Genomic DNA, 21,495 nt, shown 5'->3' on the forward strand with positions numbered 1-21,495 from the left:
GATGGAAATGGACATGTCTATCCTACCATGTACAGGAAAGAAAGACACTAAGACATTTACATAAATAAATACATAATGCAAATCACAATAAAGGTTTTGAAGAAAAAGTTTTGGGTATTAAGAAATATAAGAGGAGAAACTGATTTAGTTTGGGGAGTAGTGGTCAAGGAAGTCCTCCTTGGGATTTTGGGTTTAGACAGTCTGGAGAAAAAGGTGTAAAAAGCATTTTCAGTAGAGGGAATAGTATTTCAAAAGAGAAAAGAGGTGGCCAAGAGCTGGTGACGATTATGGTGGCTAGAGCATCATGAATGATTTCCTTTTAAATAATTTAGGAAAAAAAAAACTGGAATAAAAAATATGTGAAGTTAATTTTTTAAAAAAATGTGTATTTTATAATACCATAAGCTCTACACATGTATTATCATATAGATGTTTCTGTGGTAACTGATAAGAATGAATCAAACATGGAAGTTAACAATATTTGCCTTGTTTTGTTTATTTTTATTAGACTGTTTTCTAAAACAAACCAGTGGGGATTACAATCTAGGTCTGCTCATAAGGAATGCTATGCATACACACAACACCCCCTGAGTAGTTTGTTTAGAAATATCTAATGCTGATATGATCTTGCTATCAAATTCATACTAAATTTGAGCTCAAAATTTTTAGACTATCGGAGCCAGTAGTATAACAGCAGAGAGGAGAGTAGATTACAAAACAATCCTCTTCCACTGAATTCCCATTCTATTAAAAATGGGCATGTCTATACTACCAAAAGCGTTATACAGATTCAATGCAATTCTAATTAAAATCCCAATGCCTTTCCTAATAGAAACAGAGAAAGCACTCATGAAACTCATTTGGAAAAATAAGAGACCCAGAATAGCCAAGCCAATGCTTAGCAAGAAGAGTGAAGCAGGAGGCCTCTCAATATCAGACCTTAAACTATACTACAGAGCTATAGTAACAAAAACTGCATGGTATTGGCACCAAAATAGACATGTAGACAAATGGTATAGAATAGAAGGCACAGAGACAAACTCACAAAAATACAGTTATCTCCTACTAGACAAAGGTGCAAAAAACATTCAATGGAGAAAAGATAGCCTATTCAACAACTGGTGCTGGGAAAACTGGAAATTCACATGTAGCAAAATAAAATTAAACCCCTATCTCTCAACCTGCACAAAACTCAATTCAAAATGGATCAAGGACCTAGGAATTAGACCAGAGACCCTGCACCAAATAGAAGAAAAAGTAGGTCCAAATCTTCATCATGTTGGCTTAGGATCAGACTTCATTAAGAAGACTCCCAAAATGCAACAAACAAAATCAAGAATCAATAAATGGGATGGATTCAAACTAAAAAAGCTTTTTCTCAGCAAAGGAAACAATGAACAATGTGAAGAGAGAGCCTGCAGAATGGGAGAAAATCTTTACCACACATACTTCAGGTACAGCACTAATCTCCAGAATTTATAAAGAACTCAAAAAACTTAACACCAAAAATACAAATAACCCAGTCAATAAATGGGCTAAGGAAATGAAGAGACACTTCACAGAAGAAGATATATAATCTTTAAACAAATATATGAAAAAATGTTCAACATCTCTAGTAACTAGAGAAATGCAAATCAAAACTACCCTAAGATTTCATCTTACTCCAATTAGAATGGCAATTATCACAAATAGAAGCAACAATAAATGTTGGTGAGGTTGTGGGGGAAAAGGTACACTCCTACATTGGTGGTTGGATCGCAAATTATCACAACCACTGTGGAAAGCAATGTGGTGATTCCTCAGAAAACTTGGAATGGACCCACCTTTTGACCCAGTTATCCCATTCCCTGGTTTATACCCAAAGGACTTAAAATCAGCATATTACAGTAACACAGCCACATCAATGTTTATAGCAGCTCAATTCATAATAGCTAAATTGTGGAACCAACCTAGATGCTCTTCAATAGATGAACAGATAAAGAAATGTGGTATATATACACGATGGAATATTACTCAGCCAGAAAGAAGAATAAAATTATGGCATTTGCAGGTAAATGGATGGAGTTGGAGAATATCATGCTAAGTGAGAGAATCCAATCCCAAAAAACCAAAGGCTGAATGTTTTCTCTGATAAGTGGATTCTGATACATAATGGGGTTGGGGTAAGGGAAGAATGGAGAAACTTTGGATTAGGCAGAGGGAAATGAGGGGATGTGTAAGGGCAGGGGGTGGGAAAAATGGTGGAATGAGATGGATCTCATTACCCTATGTACATGTATGATTGCACTAATGGTGTGACTATGTTGTGTACAGAGAAATGAAAAGTTGTACTCCATTTGTGTATAATGATTCAAAATGCATTCTGCTGTCATGTATAACTAAATAGAATAAATAAAAAAGGAAAAAAATGGGCATGTCATTCAAAGGAGGAATCAGTAAACATGATTAGTAGTTCATCATAAGGGTGACTGGAGTACATATTAATATTGGTCTTGAGTTTTCAGGAAAATATAAGTAAAATTATTTCATCTTAAATGCATAAACAGATAAAAAGAAAATGTCAATTCCTGTGAAATATAAAAATAAATCATTTAAGTGTATTTTGTTTTGTCTCCAAGGCCCAAGCAATTTAGCTATAATACTTTGTAGTCTCACAATAGATCATGCTGAATAACAACTTGTGCTCTAGAACAGCAGCAGCTCTGTATGCTTTTCCTAAATTAATAAAAAAGTAACATAAGGCAAAGAGAAATCTAGACATAGATTAATCCAGGCACTAAAAACAATATTAACAACAACCTATGAAGGCACATGCATAACCAAGTCAAACTGTTTTCAAAATGCACATATTTATTCCTTAAAGTACACAATCTTCTGTGTATGGAATGTCTATTAAGCACAAAGCACTAGGTTAGTGTGGAAAGACACCTGTTTATGTGATAGGGATTCTAGTCCCTATACATTTTACAACACAACTTTGGGTAAATCATTTATTCTTTCTGAATTTGAGGGTTTGTTTGTTCACAAGTAGTTTTCTAGGGCTCAAAAGACATAACAAACATGGAAACTCCCTTGATAACTGTGGAAGTACCAAATACAAGGTAAGGTATTCAAGGGAATGTAAGAACCTCACCAAAAAAAGAAAAAAAAATCCAACAGTGAAAGTTCACTATTTGAACATCGGTGACAGGCATCCAGAATGTACTTGGGGGCTAACAATTATTTTGCTTCCTTTAAACCTGAGAACAGATTATGAACTACCCAACCTTCAACTCTGGAACTGGTGGATCATGTTGCACTGGAGGATATCTCCCAAAGTTAACACTGTTCCTTACTCTGTGTTGGCACTCTGTAAAAAATTAGCTGGGTATCTCTCTGGGAAATACCAAGTTACAGACTCAGGACACATAATACAATGCAACATGTGGCAGAAGTGCACTCTTGATTTCTTTCTTGAAATAAAATTTTGGAAGTGAAGTTACTAGAACAGACTCTCGACACACCTAATTAAATAATTTCCTTCAGAAAGGTGGCACCAATTTATAGTTTTAGAAAACGCAGTATCTTTTCATTTTGACTCACCTTTTCCTGTCTTCTTTAATTTAGTAATTCAAAATCCACAAGACTCATCTAGCTTCCTTTCCCACACAGTATATACCTTTTTGAATATGCATGATGGAATGGAATAATGCTGAGTATTTAAATTCAATGGTTCACCACTCTCTGTAAGTTTAAATCCAAACTCTTTAATAGTAAGTAGCCTCTTACTATCTCTCCAGCCTCATCTCTCATTACCAACTTCCCTTTCAAATAGGCCAACTGTCTTTCATCTTCAGGCCTTTATTCAGGCTATTACTTATGACTAGAACACTAGATTCTAGAGGAAGTTCAGTGTTCATATGGTTCTTCTGACTAGTGGTGATAACAAAAGTGACCCCCTTCACACATACTGAAGGGTATTGATTTTAGACTCACTTTAAATGTAGATGGAAAAATAATTTGATATTTCAGTCAGTTAATGGAAGGTTGATAGGGACACTTTTCTCTTGGAAAAAAAGAGGCTTGTGAGTATGTAACTGGGAAACAGAGAAGGTAGAGAATTAGGCACCTAAGAGTGCTAATGATACTCCAATCCAAATAAAGAAAAATATTTTCTATTCTAGGTTTCTTTCATGTGTGTGTGCGTGCGTGCACGTGTGTGCATACACATGCACACACAGTACTGGGGAGGGAACTCAGGGGTTCATGCATGATAGTCAAGTGTTCTACCACTGAGCTACATCATATGTTCCACTTCAAAATTCTTTATTTTGAAACAGGGTCTAATTATGCTGACCAAGCTGACCTCAAACTTGTGATCCTCCTGTTTCAGCCTCCTAAGTGACTTGGATTACAAGTATGTGTCACTGCATACCACTCTATAAGAAAGTAAATAATTTAAGAGATTTCCCTGTATAAATCTCTTTAATCTCATGAATAAGTTTTTAGATCTTTCACATCATGTATGCCTAGATGGTACAACCTTCAACAATGGTAGATTAAAGTTTTTGTGATATGTTGAGCATTAAGTGCAGCTGTTCAAATTACTATTTAAAAATTTGTACCCTAGGTTTTTTTTTTGTCTTTAAACTATTGATTTTATTTTTTTTAGGTTTTAAAGGGATCTCACTAGAAGCTAGAGTTATACCAGTAAGCAAATTCCTTTTAATCAAAATTGTTTAAAAGGGGTTGATTTTTAAGAGTATTCTGGCTAACAGTATTCTCGGCTTCCACATGGCCATTGTCTTAGTTTCTCATCATCCATCTGGACTGGATATAATAGCTCTTCCCTTTGACTACTCAATTTATGCTCTGTAAAAGAGGGAAACAACAGCCCAATCTGAACATGTAAGTCCCTAGCTAAAAATTCATCGATAGCTCTTTATTACTACAGAAAAGAACATAAGTATTTATCATAAAATTCCTAACCTAGCCTCTGCTTAAGTCCCTGTGCCTTTTTCTATTGTCCTCTTTCTATAATGTCCCTCCATTATTAATGAACTAGCAATTCTAAGGCACATAAAGTCCCTGGAACTTGGCGTATTCTTTCACACCCATGGTACACCAGTATATGCCTTCCCATTAACATACTCCTACTCTTATTTCACTCTTCACTCAAATGCTTTCCATTATAAAGTCTTTTCTCACTTCCCCAAGGTTAAGGTCTTCCTTTTCCTATGTTACTTCTTTTCTTTCTGCTCCCACCCATTATAAATTAAATAATTCTGTGACTCTCAGCATATCTTTCTCCCCACATAATGGTGTGCTTTGTTTTCTCATTTTTCTCTCTAGCATCAGGCTCTATATCTAGCTCATAGATGATCATTTAAAATGGGATCATAAATACATTAAACATTCTATCTTCAATGTTAAATTTTACAGCTACTTCCATACTGTGTATTGTGTATTATCAAACTGATGATTAATCAGCTAGTTAATTGTCGTTCTCCATTAACTATGGGTATATTCTCTCATTAAAATCCACATGACATAAGAAATCATTGAACATATGAACTGAAGAACAAATCAATAATCCATCATTTTTAAGGTCTATACTCTAAAGTTAAGAGTCTTATGTAAAATCTAGCAGTAGGATAAAAGTAATATGGAATTTACCCAAAAGAGTCAAAAGCTGTATCAAAGTTTTTGAAACTTTACTTACATGGTATAATGTGGTCTCTGGCACAGGTGTGCCCATGATGTCTTGTCTCAATGCATCCATTTGCAAACTAGGTAGCAACGAATAGTGAGTTGGGCTATTACTCTTATCACCCTTCTTTTTTGACTTCTTCCCTGTATCTTTTTTGCTGTTTCTCTGAAACATGTATTCTTCTTGAGCAATTTTTTCATTGCTCATGTATCGAAGTAGAGAGTTTTCTATACAAAAAGAGATAAATACACCAATATAAATATATAAATATCTCAAATTTGCCATTCATTCCCAATTGTGCTACAAGATTTCATTTCAGAACTTTAAGTTGATTTAACTGATAAAATATGTAGTGAAAATATAGTAGGTCTTAATTACTTGGGACTACAGGACAATAAGAAATAGACTATAGGTTATTTCTCCTAGTTTTATCTTTGAATCGAACATATAAGAATCACCTGCAGAAATTGAGTCAGAAATTCTGGATGTATAGCTCTTACAATTTCTAATAAATTCCCCAGGAGAATTCCTGTAATTATGGATGAAAATCGCTGGTCTACGGCATGCTAGGTAACATACATGGAAAAGTTAAAAGTCCTCATTATGAACCAATAGTCAGAAAACTTAGTTCATAAACCTATACTTAGTACATAAACCTATAGTAGTTTATATAGCATCCCCCCCAAGATATCACTATAACATTAAGTCTCACAAGAGTGACTCAGAGATGGCATATGATAGGCACTTCTCTTACACATTTTTATTGATTTAATCTATAAAATTAATGAGAAAAGAAACTGAAGTTTGGAAAATGGAATGAATACACAGATGAAATGAAATCTGTAAATGTTCCTGGGCCTATCAATATTTTCAGAAATGCTCATTCCATAAAACAAGTGTTAAGAAGACTAATAAAGCAGATATTCATGCTTGCTTGTCCTTGTGGTCTGTGGATTTGTGAAGGAATTAGATAAATTCTGTACACTGTCTAGAAAGAATAGGCAAATGGGTTAAACATACTAAACTAAGCTTAGTGAACTTAGGTTCCATGAACAGTTTTTTGTTTTATTTTCCATCTATAGTCTCATGTTACTCTACTTCAGAAAATGGAAGTAGCAGCATAACCCACTGGGCCCACCATATTCACACTTGGTAGAACCCAATTTAGCAATGAAATTTTCAGTTGCTCTCTTTACTTCTCACCCAATAACAGGAAAAATGAACCAAAAAACCTTTCTTTTGGTAGATATTTAATAAGAGACTACCCCCACATTAGAAGATAACTCTGAACAGCAAACAGAACAGAAAACAGCCAAGGAGTTTTCCCCCCCATTTCAACATGGTTTTCAATAGAGTCACTGACCCAGTTTCCAATATTTTTTTTTAATAACCCATGTGCTTCAATGCTCTGAGGTTGTGTCAATACAATAGTAGTGAGGCTGCACAGTATACCAATGGGGACCAATAACAAACTGTTTCTATCCACCAAACTTAATTATTTTATGCAGTTTCACACTTCTGACCTTGTTTTCAAAATATTAACTTTTGAATATCAATCAGATACTCATTTTTCACACTATACTATCTATTCTGAATCCCTTAGAAGACATTTGTAGAAGATATCTATTTGATAATGGGTCAAGATAGTCAAATGTTGGTCTGACTTCATTTGTTGCACAATAAGCCAATGGCAAAATAAATTTTCCTCTGAGGCCATAACAACTTAAAGAACATTTAAATTTGTTCAAACAACCCAGCCTACACTGAAATTCTAGAACACTTACCTCTTCTACTATCTCTCTTCATCTTATTTGGATCTTCATAGTCCCCCACCCAATTATATTCCACTGGCATAGATATAGGTCGTAGCTTGCCTAAACACAGAGAACAAAGTTCACATCACATTGTTTTTCTTCCCCATGTCTGCTCAAAGTTAGGCTGATTTTCAGCTACAGTGTACAAAACACACTCACTCATATTCAACATTATGGCTGGCATTTGTGTAGATGAAGAAAATGTGTGTTTTGAGCCAGAAGGTGAAACTGCCTGTGGCAAATAGCCATATAATAATGCAAACTTAAAAGTACTTTTTATAAATAATAGAGAATAGCCAAGATTTGCTCTCTTAGGGGTCCCAGACGTTAAGAGTATGCTCCTTCAGAAAGAGGATCATTATTTCCATGATTTTATTTCATTTTCAGTAACTGAATCTGTCTTATTCCCTAATGCCCAAGTGTCTACCTCATGATAGCCAACCTCTGAAATGGTAGCTCCTCGTGATTAACCTGACTATGAGGATAATAATCCAGTTTCATGTTGGAACATCACAAGGCTAACTTCTTATCTTTGTTGTCTCATAACTTATATCATCATTTTGGATGCTACTATGTCTCAGCACTATGGCTAGGTTCTTTTTCATCTAGTCATTCAGTTGGGTCTGCCCCTGCACATCTCTTCTGCTACAATAAGCACATTAGTTTATTGATTTAAGTAATCACTGTTTTGGCCTATCCCACAGCCTTTTGGCTCTGTATTCTCACCAAAGTGCATTTTACTTTAGCAAAGTGAACTAATGATGAAGACTTTTTTGGTGAGGCTACAGTGTATTATTTTTGTTTAACTTAAAATTCCTGAAGCATAAAACAGCTAATAAAAATCATTAAAAAATTTTTAAAAAGATACCTAAAGGAATGCCTTACAAGAGATAGTTGTTTAATAAATTTTGAATAAATGAAAACCAGAGACTCACATGCAACTGGATCATAAAAATAATGATTATGATAATCATGATAACAGTATAAAGCCTTATAACCATTTGTCATATGCTACATATGCTTTAAAAGTTTTCAAAGTATTAAATAGTTTATTCCTCATATTGAGAATATTGAGAAAGCTTATACAATCAACCAAGGAAACACAGCTGGTAAGTGCCTAGTACCATGATTCCAACCAGGCACTCAAAATATTGCTTCTGCCATAATTCTTAGGGACTTTAACAGTCACTGTCTGATATTCTGGCCTCAGTTTCTTCAGCGTCTCTCCTTTATGCCTAATTTTATCATCTGTAAAAAATAAAGTCCTTCTAAATATCCCACTTTTCAACTACCACCTTCTGTACTTCTAGTACATTTCCTACAGAATTCTAAAACCAACAACCCTTCATGTCTTTAATCTGATTTTAACACTTTGTAGTACCTCTCAGTTAACTACTTCTCTCTTCTTCCCTCCTTGCCCACTTAAATTTCCTGATCAATTATTATAATCACTCCAGGTATTTAAAAAAGCAAGCATTTTTATGTATGAGTCAAAAAATTAATTTAAAATTGTTAGGAGATTTCTAATTCTATTCTTATGAAACCTACACCAACCATATCTTCTGATATACAATAATACAGTGTTAGTATGTTTTGCTAAGCTTTTTTAAAGTCTGAGGATGAACTTGACAAGATAATATTAATGAGTCAAAAAAGCAGTTAATTATTTAATGACTTACATTAAATAAGGTGAGCAACTGCCTTTATAAATAACGACTTAGAACTCTGTAATTCTTGTGCAATATATTGCTACTCTTTTACACCAAGGGAATTCAAGAAGATTCAAGTCAATACATTCTGCCCACCAAGGGTGGAATAATGGTTTGAAGAAAGTCTCTTTTTGTCATGTCTATTCCACTTTGCAGAATCAGTCCTCCAGATTTTCAATGTTATAAAATATGCTATATTTTCCAAATACCTGTACAACTTAATTGCTTTAGAGTCTTGTTTTACAACTGAACTCCCTTTCAGCATGGGCAATGAAACTGAAGTAATTAACAGTTGTAGCATTGTTTCAATACGTTACCAAGAAATCTTCTGAAAAACGAAAAATCCAATGAACAGGCAATTGTTTTTGTTATGCATATTATATACTTAAAAACTAGTCTGATAATTTTAGAACAATTGACTGGTTGTTTAGAGCCCAACGTATGTACACACAAAAAAGACCAAACATACTTCAGACAAAGAATATGAAATACACAATTGTATTAATTGTATTTTGGTCATCTCTGAGATTCTAATGGAATTAAGTCATTGAAGCATGTAATTAAGCCCTTGATCTGTCTGGTTGTATCATTAGCAATAGGAATAAGATTGCATAAGATTTGCAACACTGATTTTCTGGGGGTAATTTTTAAACAGAATTGTATGTTATTAATATATAATTGAAGGAAATACATGGCATTAGGAAAAATTGAGATTAAAGTTCTAATTAAAATTTACTTTTGTAGCACATCAGGTTTTAATTTATTAGGTATAAATTTTATATAAATTTAGCAGTGCAAATAAAAAAATTTAAAAAATAAAGTGTATTAGTGGCTTAGGTATAACAAAAATGTTTTTTGTAATTATTGCTCCTTTTGTAAATTTTTTATTGTGTTAAAATATAGAAACAACAAAAATGTTAAACTAATAACATAAGGTCACATTCTTATACAAACAGCAGTCATTGGAAGATTGAAAATAGAACATAGCTTATATTACTTCTAACTTCAAATACAAAGACCATCGATTGCAGCTTGAGAATATATGTGCTACTGCATGTATAATAGCAACATTTTAATTTTACAAAAGAGAAAAAGTTCAAATGGGAAAAGAACTTTATGATTTGGTGCTATAGTGCTATTAGTAAAAAACAAAAACTATACTATACTATACACTTTGTGGTTAGACTTAAATACACATTATTATTAATGCATACATTTTTATGTTCATTTTACTTAAGGACTTAGTACAAATTAATTGATTTCACAAAAAATATGTTTGACTGCTTCCTATGTAAATTTACATAAATTAATCATAAATCTCTGAAAGCTAATGTGAAAAAATTTAAAGCATGTTTTTACATAGCAATAATTACATTAAATTTTGAGGTGGTAATAATTACAAATTCATCACAAAATTAATGATAGTCAAAATATAATTAAGAAAAAAGTTTTAGCACTCCTTTAAAATTACAGAGAAACAAGATGTATCCCATTTGTTTACAATAAAAATAAATTAAAAAAAAATTTTGTCAACCACTTCATCTTAATTTCTTATTCCTTTAAGGATAAATCCTTTACTAACTGTGGAGTTAATGTGGCACCCTATTGTAAGTATTGTAATATTTCTGTACTAGGGCTATGTAGTATAACCATTGTTTTGTTTCTTGTTTTTCATATCTGTTTCACATCTCTAGTTTTCTAACTGGTATCTCCATAGAAGCAGAGATTATGTTGTATTTTTTACTGTACTTGAATAAATGTAATGAAGGTAAAATATAAATATTTTTGAAATTTGCTCAAATTTTATTCCAAAACTGATGGCAAGTTAGCTTTTTAAAAATTATGAACTGTATTTAACTGCATTTAAACACAAATGGAACATGAATGAAGACAATGATAGAGTACTTTGTGATGATGTATGAAAGTAAATTACTATATTTTAATAAAAATTGCTGTGTTGATACTAGTGTACAGAACCGTTTGAAAATAAACTAATTTTTACCTTATATAATAAAACATCTTTGGTAATATTGCACATGGTATTATTCCCTTTAACAGAGTTAACTGTTTACTCTTCTCGGCTCCCTTGGCCTTTTTCCTGGTGCCTTTGATATATATAATGCTTATTATACTGCACTGCAGCTGTCTGTTTATAGGTCTCTCTACTTATTGGGAGAAACTAGGTCTTACATATCTTTGTTATGATTGTCTCTGGCAGAAAGTGATCAGTGTAGGTATTCATAAATTTTTTGTTTAATGCTTGAATCAAAGTATGCGAGACATTAGAGAGATCCCAAACCACCAGGTTGTTCACTGGGTCCTATTCCTTCTGACTTACTCCATGATACACTTTAAGTAACTCTTCATCCTACAAACTCCTACCAGTTACCAACTTATTTCTCTATTCCCCTTTACAAAAAAATCTTCTAGGAAACTTCTTTACTTTTTTTTTTTTTTTTTTTTTTTTTTTACATTCTCAACCTCCAACTCCTCTCTTGAACCCTCTCCAATGAATGCTCCCCTGCCCCACTAATGCCCCCAAACTGCTACTGTCAAGGTCATTTGGGCTTTCACATTGCTAAACTCAATAGACAATTCTCAGAGTCCTTGCCTTTTCTGTTATATCTGCAGCATATAATATAGAGGATTATTCTTTCCATGAAACACTTTCTTCATCTTCATCTAGGATTCTATCTTCCTCTGGTTCTCCTCTCTGCTTCCTAAATACACATGCATCTTTCAGAGCTAAGCAAAAGTGTCATTTCCTCATGGACATACTCCTTGACCCTTTATTCTGGGTCAAGTTTCTCTGTATTTGCTTTCATTTCCTCTGAAAGTTCTTCATGGCACACCAGTTGTAGTCAAATAAATATTAAATTAGTTGCTTGATTTCTTACACCCTTTTAGAATGTAAATTTCAATGAAATATTGCTATTTACTGTGGTTTCTCCAGCACTCAGAACACTGTCTTAAACACAGAGTAATTGCTCAATATTCATTAACAGCAAATTAAGAAAGTAAATAGGTGACTCACACACTGGACCAAAAAAGGATACAGGCCACACCTCAGTTTTTTATTTTCAGTTTCCTTCCCTTTCCTTCTTTCTAAGGAAGTATGCAATCTTGACCCACCCTCTTCATTTTTTTTTTCTAACAAATTGAGCCTTCTAGAACTGTTTGGCAATGAAGTCAGAACTAAGAACCTTGTCTCCTGATTCCTTTCTTGGAAATAGTTCCATATTAAGGTACCCATGAAATCTATTGAAACACCACTGAATTACTGCCTTTTTGAATTGTATAACTTTCTTTTTATTTTCTCTCAAAACATGCTAAACTCATTAAGTTTCATTACAAAAATAACAACTGACAAGCAATCTTCTCTCTTACAGTTGCCAAAAGTTAAAAAAAAAGCTGCAGAGAAATTCTCCATAAGTCTAACATACCTTTCAATGCTCAAAAAATGTTTCTCTAGACCCTGAAAAAAGTATACATATATACACATCTGTTCTGAATAGTTTAGCCATTATTTTGATGAAAATGAGCATAGTAAGGAATAGTTAGGCTATAAGCCTGCCATATACACCCATCAAACTGCTCACATACCAGACAGAAAAATTACTTTCAGATGGTTGACTGCATTTCTAGGAAAACAACCAGAGGTTATTTAAGGTAGAGAGTCACACATTTGAAAAGGAAGTGAAACTGAATTAAATAAAAAGTCAGTAATTTTTAAGGGATGAGGGTAACATATATGGTTCCAATAAAAGAAGTAAGAATGAGCACTTTGATCTTTGTTGCCACATTTCAAAAATTTTGCTTTTGGATAAAAGAGCTTGGAAAATTATTGGCTTGTAAACATTTCAATGTGTTGATTATTTAAGCATTGGCTTTAATGACTCTTATAAATAATACAAACTTTGGTTATTAACATTGAATCTTTTGTTTCATTAATGAAAAACAACCAATTAAAATGTCATTTTTCAAGAATAAGTCACATCATATTTGTGTATTTTCCTATTGCTTTCTAAAAGTGATCTATACTTTAAATTGGGAGTAACAAAAAATTTGTTGAAGGAGAAAATACTGAACTGTGTCAAAAATTACATGGCATATTTAACACTTGATTACAAGGCTAATTATATTTTGAACCAAATTACCTTTTATGAACACTCTATTAAGAAAAGGAACAAGATTTACACACTGAAATTTGGAAAATTAGGCTTTTCTTAGATGAAATGTTTCTGTGCATAAAGCCATTTCCTCTGTAGAGGATTCAAATGGTTAAATACTACGTAGCAAAAGAGCTCTGGGTCCTCCTCTAAAGACTGGTGGGTATAAAATAAGCTATGCTAAAATACATTGGCCTCTTGTTATGCTTAGCATTAATACAGATATGAACAAGAAAGGCTCACAAATATTATTTGGTTAAAAACATACAGTTGTTAACTGCAAATTAAGATATATATATATATACACATACATATATATGTGTGTGTATATATATATATATATATATATATATATAATGTGTGGGGGGTGTTAAATTCAGTTGTGCTCTACCCTGAGCTACATCTCTAATATCTCCTCTTTTAATGTTTGAGGCAGAATCTTGCTAAATTGCTGAGGTTGGCCTTGAACTTGTGATCCTCTTGCCTCAGCTTCCTGAGTCACTGTGATTCCAGATGTATACTGCCACACTCAGCTAAAAGCAAAGTAGTTTTTCAAAAATCTTAGCAATGTCTTAAAAATTCCATTAACATATACAAGATGGTCACCCTTTCTGATGGAAAGTGAAACAGATTATTAAGATCATCAACTATTCTCTTTTAAAAATAAGTGACATTTTACAATTATTTTACAATTCCTTTCACATATTTTTATTATATTTTTGAAATCAGTAACAAAGGTAGGGTTGAAAACTTAAGACAGACCAAGGTTAATTTCTTAGAATTTAACTGATAATCCATGTTAGAGTCAGTTCATGAGTATAAATCTTCAAATTCCTATCCTAATACTTTTTTCACTACATAAAATTGCTACAGCGATGAATAATTTAAAACCATGAATGAAAAACTCCAACTGATTTTTTCTTCAAAATAATTTAATGACATGTATGACTATTGTATTTTTGCTTGTGTTCTCCCAACCAGCCTGCAACTCTTGCAAAATATTAAGGTTATATGAAGAACTAATGGAGGATAAGAGCATAAATTGTGGATGAAACTTTGCAGTTCAGTGTGTTAACAACAGTGAAAAGCACATTGATTTGACATGATATATTATCTATAAAACAATGTTAGCTTGTCATATATAAATTTTTAAATGTCTGTATATTAGTTCAATTATTTTCTGTAATGTCTACAGTTATTAAAGTAACTGGGGTATGAGTTTTACTCATCACTTGTTGAACAACAGTGAATATAACATTTGACATTCATTATCCCAAGGGATCTGTTTTCTTCCATGATTTCTGGAAAACTGTTTTGCAATAATATCACTAATTTCATAGTAACTGGGAGTACTAAACACTATGCACTGATCTTTATGGTTGTTTTTTATTACTTTATTTTTGTCTTTTATCACAAAAAGATTCACTCTCAAAAATGGTTTGCATCTGGCTTTTCTTCAAGGCAAAAATGAAGAATGAAGATGACATTCAACAAGCCAACTGCATGGTAAGTTTCAAGTTTAAGAAGAGAGTTTTTTTCCCAAATGTTATCTCTAAATTAACTGTTTGAAACTTACAATGCAAAGAAAGTTTGCCATTGGTATTTGGATACCAAAGATCTATTTCAGTATTTTCTGAAATATATGCTATAAAACATTAGCTTTATTAGAAAATTAATAAGTATTATGGATTATGATGATGAAGAAGAGGAAGGACAGAAAGGAGGGGGAAGAGGAAGAAGAACAAAGGAGATGATGATTCAATGTACACATACATTTGGGAAACAATAAGAATCCAAATTCAACAAGACTTTCAAAGCCTTTAATCTCCAAGAGCAGATAAAACATACAGAGTTTCCCAATCTTATTTAACCACCTGACCTTTCTTTAACAGACTCTCATAACAAGTAATCTGAAAAACATAGTAAGGAAAATGCTGAATTACTTAAACTATATTGTGACTTGTAAGTTAACACTAACAACTCTATTTAAATTTTACATAGCTGCCATTTATTATAATGTTTTTCATAGGGTAAATGCATTCTGATTTCAACTAGGGAAAACTGTTCCACGTCCTGTCCCAGAGGATGTCATGATTATGTTTTCTATTATATGGCAAGGTTGGTCATCCCAGATACAACCTTAGAGCACTTCTGCCCAGAGAATATACTGAGCATGAATAAATACAGGTATATATTTCCAGGGAAATAAAACTACCTAGGTTCGTTGAATTAGAAAAAAATTGTAAGGTAATCATCCATGTGTCATATAAGGTCTCTGATTTTGATTTTCTAGTATATGCTTCTATATTCGATTTATCTATAAATGAGTTCTTAATTTAGCCAGGATTTTTTAAAAAATTAATTTGTTCTTTTTAGATATACATGAAAATAGAATGTATTTTGGTATATTACACATACACAGAGTATAACTTGTTCTAATTAGGATCCTATTCTTGTGGTAGTACATGATGCAAAGTAACCCTGGTCATGTATTCAAATACAAGGCTAGGAAAGTTATGTTTGATTAATTCTACTGTCCTTCCTATTTCCCTTCCCATCCCTTTCCTTAGTTCCCCCTTGTCTAATCCAATGAACTTCTATTCTTGCCCTCCCCACCCTCCCTTGTGGGTTAGCATCCATATATCAGAGAGATCATTTGGCCTTTGGTTGTTTGGGACTAGCTTATTTCAGTTAGCACGACATTTTCCAGTTCCATCCATTTACTGGCAAATGCCATAATTTCATTCTTCTTTATTAGCTAGGGTTTTTCAAAAGTAGCATACATGGTCATTATTATTATTATTATTATTATTTTTGGTACCAGGGATTGAACTCAGGGGCATTTAACCATTGAGCTACATCCTTAGTCCTTTTGTTTTTATTGCTGTTATTATTATTATTTTATTTTGAAACAGGGTCTTGCTAAGTTGGTAAGAACCTTGCTTAGTTGTTAAAACTGACTTTGAACTCATGATCCTCTTGTCTCAGTCTCCTGAGTCTCTGGGATTACAGGTGTAAACCACCACACCCGGCTGATCATTATTTTTGTTGCAGGTTGTCCCATACACTATATGAGGTTTGGTAGTGTTTTGTTCCTCTACCCATTAAGTGCCAATAGCATTCTACCACACTGTTATGACTGTATAACATAAAATATCCCCAGAAATTGCCAAATGTCCTCTGAGGTGGGGAATAGTGACCTCAGGTGAGAATGACTAAATTAATATCTCTATTCTTAACTTTTCAATTCTGTTGATTAACTTATTTGAAGAGTTTCTTTTCTCCTCATAGTTGCATTGCCTTTGAAATTTGGTTTGGTAATCTTCACATTTTATTCACATATTAATATTCTGGAACTTTATTTAAACTTCCTCTTTCTTGATCTTACTGTTTTAACCATTATTTAATTACCTTGAATCCTTTCAGAATAATCCTTTCTTCCCAGGTTTCATTTCTTTAAAAGTCTGCATTTTGTTTGTTTACATGTTATATTTTCCTTCTTTATTTTAGTAGCTCACCTAAAACTTTAAAACTCAATTATTTTCAGATTCTGAGAGGTTCTAATGGCCCTTCTGTAGTGGAGTTTAAGAAGACTTGGGTACTATTTTGGAGCATTATTAGCTGTTTGAATATTCTTCCTTTTACTTATGCAAATCTAAACTAAAAGAAAACAAAAAGTTCTATTTCTTTTTCTTTTAGCTGCTACAACTTAAATAGTTGGTTATTGGATTGGTAGAGGGATGAAATAAGAAGGAATATTTCTAGCCTTCTTTTCCCTTGCTAAATCCCTCCACAAGAGAGAAACAAGTGCTAATTTGATCCATCAACACTTGAAAATCTTTGGCACATTTTTGTCATTTTTACTTATGAGAAGCAACAATATACTATCTAGGCACCATTTCTTCAGCACTTTCTATGAGGAAAGAACTTTGCTAAGTACTAGACACGTTATCTCATTTACTCCTCATGAAAACACTATGAATGGTACTAATATCCCATGTTTACAGAAAAAGAAACAAAATATAGGGAAGTGAAATCTCAATGACAATCAATTATTAAAGGCCAAGGTGACACTAAAGTTTGCTCTCTCTGGCTTCAAAACTTATGTTTTGTCTATTTCCATCAGTACAACTGTACAAATTAAGGAAGAGTGCCTTCCCTAGATGATCACTCTAATTTTTACATTAGAAACAGACTATATTCAATTTCTATGTCAAAATATTGCTGAACTGCTTTTCCATCAATTATAAGAGCCCCTAAAACCATCAGCTTGATGCTCAAAATTATTTTGTGATGCTAACCAACTTGGAGTGTTTATGAAATATATTAAATAAGTCCAAGGATTAAGAATTCCTATGAATATAGTACATATGTCATATCTTTGCATTTCTGATTCTCTAATTTCTATTTATATGGTTAGCTCTTCTTTAGGAAGGATATATTTTACTTGAACGAAGAAATATCCTGTTATTAGAATTCAATTTAGCTGGTGAATGACAACTAAACTTTTTTTTTTTTAGGGAAAATTATTTATATTCAAAAAAATAATAGGAAAGAGAGCAGGCTTCTGTTCTTCAGAAAAAACAAGTATGAATGTTTTGTATATAATTGAGCCTTTAAGAAGTGTCTGAAAAAAATGCTATTAAGTATATTTTAACTGCCCAAAAGACAAAATGAATTTGTAAGACAAAGAGAAAGGCAGTGTTGAAATACAGTGAGAGACCCTGGAACCTAAGACACTTATCCTCATTTCATATTCAGTTTATAATGCCATTGCCTTCAGAACCTTCATCATGCCACTGTAAGTTATTCAAGCCATTTGTTATACATGTGGATAAAAGGGACAAAGTACTTGGTTTTCTCCTGTCCTAAAGACTCAGTTGAAAATGTTTAGACAGAATGTTATAGATATTAATTTTACCCAATGCAATGTATGCCCATAACATTTATGAGGAGCATTGCTAAAAATGCCAACTTTACATTATTTCATGTGCTTTTTGTGAGGAATTATGTTTTCAATAAATCAGAAAATGTCTAGATTCCTATCTTCAAAGCAATACTGTTCTTGTGATTCTATTATAAAGATGTTTTCTTCCAATTTTTATGAAATATGACTACTTATGGACACAAGGAACTCAGCCAGCTGTGTCAACCTTTTAGTATGTTTCTATGCCTAGAAATGTGCTATGATGGAATACCAAGGATAAGAAGTCAATGGGCAGTGAAAAAGGAAAGTTGATGGGAAATATTTCCATTCTAAGAAATTGACAAGTAACTGATATCAAATTGAACCTTTTGTAGCCTGAGCAGATGTGACCAAATAAAGTGATTTAATGCCATTTCACCCTTTCTATTTTTATATTAAAGCTTCTATGTAATAATGACAATAAAAATAAATACCTTATATACTGGACACTAAGGCAGTTTATAATTCATTGTTATTAAATTCTCACAAAACTCCTATGAGGCAGATATTATCATCTTCATTTAACAAATAATAAAAATTAGGTCTAAAGTAATATCCTTAGGGTCACTCTGGAGTAGTAGATGACAGAATTATCTAACATGGCTGATGCTAGAGTCAGTGCTAGTAACCACTAATCAGTGTTGTTTCCCTACTACCATCTACATGTCCAGAAATTATTCTTGTATATATTTGTAAGGAAAGTAAAACAAATTTTATGAACTCTGATTTCAAAAGGATATAACACATTGTTGCTCATTTTACCCCTCAATTTAGCACTCTTTCTCCAAAGACTGTCAGGACTATATCTATGTAAATGAATGCTCATTACAGTACCAGTAAATACAAAAAATAACAGCAACAACAACATCAAAAAAAAAAAAAAACCAATATACAACAACATGCAAAATGAGACCTACCTCTTCTTGCCTGATACATAATTTTTTTAATATGAAAGGAGTAACACAATTCTTGGTAATTTTTTTTACAACTTAGAAAATCATTTTTTTAGTCACATTTGACTAGCTAGTAAACTAGTAAGGTGAACAATATCCATGGGTGCTTAACTTCAGCTACATCATTACTAGATTGGTAAGTTATTTAACCTCTACTTCAGATTTTTCATTTGTAAAACAAGAATTTTATTAGTATACACCTCATAGGGTTGTTGTGAGGATTAAATGGATTAATGACCTTTCAAATGTTTAGAACAGAGCTGGATATACATAAAAGCTCAACAGGTTACTTATTTTCTAGAAGAGCCATTTACTATTTGCACATATTGCACTTGTCCAATTGTTTAGGGTGAATACTTACAATTTCAATGCATTCTTAACAAAAGTGTTCATAGTATAAAATGAGAACCTTGGTTAAACAACGTTGTTTAAATTCCAAAATCAGAATAATTTCTGGTATTTGTCTTTACATCTGTGCTTCTTTGTCATTGTGCTTAATAATGGAGTTTCTCTTATTTTTAATATATATAAATGTGCATTATATACATTTATTATATAAATATATACATTATATAAATATATCATGTTTATTATATACATGTATATGCAAATATAATATAAAATATATATGTATACAGAACATATATCCATATAACTATACATACACCATATAACTATATATATATATACACACATATGCACACACATATACACTGTTATAGTTTAGATATGATGTGTTCCACAAAAGCTCATGTGTGAGACAATGCAAGGATATTCAGAGGCGAAATGATTGGGTTATGAGAGCCTTAACCCTTTCAGTGAATTACTCCCCTAATGGGAATCAACTGAAAGCAGGTAGGGTGTGGTTGGAGGAGGTGGGCATTGGAAGTGTACCTTTGGGGTAGATATTTTGTATCTGGCAAGGGGAGTCTCTCTCTGCTTCTTGATCATGTCCTGAGCAGTTTCCCTTCACCACATTCTTCCTCCACAATATCCTGCCTCACCTTGAGCCCTGTGGAATGGTGTAAGCTATCTATAGGACTGAGACCTCTGAAACAGTGATTCCCCAAATAAACTTTTCCTCCTCTAAACTTGTTCTTGTAAGGGTCTTTAGTTACATCAATGAAAAAGTTGACTAAAACACACACACACACACAACTTTAAAATGTGAATATATTAATATCTATACAACCCAAAGCATATACATGTACTGGTAACTGTGTCATGGTACTGTTTTGCTTCTCAAAAGTACCTACACTCATAATCTTAACTTACAATTTACTTGTGTAAACAGGTAATTTGTGAAGTTAATAGAATAATGGTGGCTAAATTCAAATACTTCAAGATAAGGGTATTTGTAACTAAGAACTAAATTGAAAGTGATTAGGATAAAGAACTTTACACTGCATTTTAAGGTATCACAAGTACTAAGAAGTTAAATTACTATCAAATCTAGAAAATACCAAATATGAAATTTTCTGTATTTTAGGTTTTTTGCAATACATTTCAGGAAGACTGAATTTTCATCATTATTTTCAAATACAAGAGAATATTGTCACACTTTGTGGTCCACATCATAATACTACTTATACGTTAAATAAAGAAGTTTTTATTGATTATGAAGGCTGGAAGCAATTTGTATTGGGGCCTTTAGGGTCTGGGCTGAGAGACTTAAGCAAACCCTCAGGTCTCAGACCTAGATTTTAAAAAGGTACCAGGTATTTGGTGGAGATAACTAGCATTTAGAAATGTTGGGTGATGACTATTCATCATTCAAAACTCAGCATAAATTTCATGCTTGCTTATGTGAATTCTCAGGCAGACTATGGGGCTATTCAATTACTGGGCTACACAGCATTTTGTGCATATATTCTGACTTAAAGTGACTACAATGTGGATGTTTTTCCCACTGGGTTATACCTGTCTTCCTGGTAGGATTTATGTTTTACTCACCTGTGTCCCTAGTTCTGACTGACTTTATGTATATAAAATACTAGCTGAATGAGTTAACAAATGAATTAATCTTTGGGAAAATTATGGCCACAATCCCTGTAACTGAATGGTAGATTTTATTATTTAGGATCTGAAATTGGAAAATTAAATAAATTAAATTGTTAGTTACTTGAAACAACTTTCAAGTTGTGCCTCGACATCTTCACTGAAGTAAGTATCTACCTTTTAGGCTCAGATTAAAT

At 32.7% G+C, this 21,495-nt stretch overlaps 1 protein-coding gene across 5 annotated transcripts in view; it reads right to left on the minus strand.

Moving 5' to 3' along the window:
* CNKSR2 (connector enhancer of kinase suppressor of Ras 2) overlaps positions 1–21,495 on the minus strand; it is a 283,644-nt gene that overhangs the window by 85,415 nt on the left and 176,734 nt on the right. For 3 of the 5 annotated variants that reach the window (XM_079122825.1, XM_079122823.1, XM_079122827.1), the window contains 2 exons: positions 7,474–7,563; positions 5,702–5,916 (listed from right to left, as the gene is read on the minus strand). In XM_079122825.1, coding sequence (XP_078978951.1) covers positions 5,702–5,916; positions 7,474–7,563 — 305 coding nt within the window. The remainder of the gene's footprint in view (positions 1–5,701; positions 5,917–7,473; positions 7,564–21,495) is intronic. The other 2 variants (XM_079122826.1, XM_079122824.1) reach the window with 1 other exon arrangement.

The sequence above is a fragment of the Sciurus vulgaris genome (assembly GCF_902686455.1).
Source record: "Sciurus vulgaris genome assembly, chromosome: X".
In the NCBI taxonomy this organism is placed as follows: domain Eukaryota; kingdom Metazoa; phylum Chordata; class Mammalia; order Rodentia; family Sciuridae; genus Sciurus; species Sciurus vulgaris.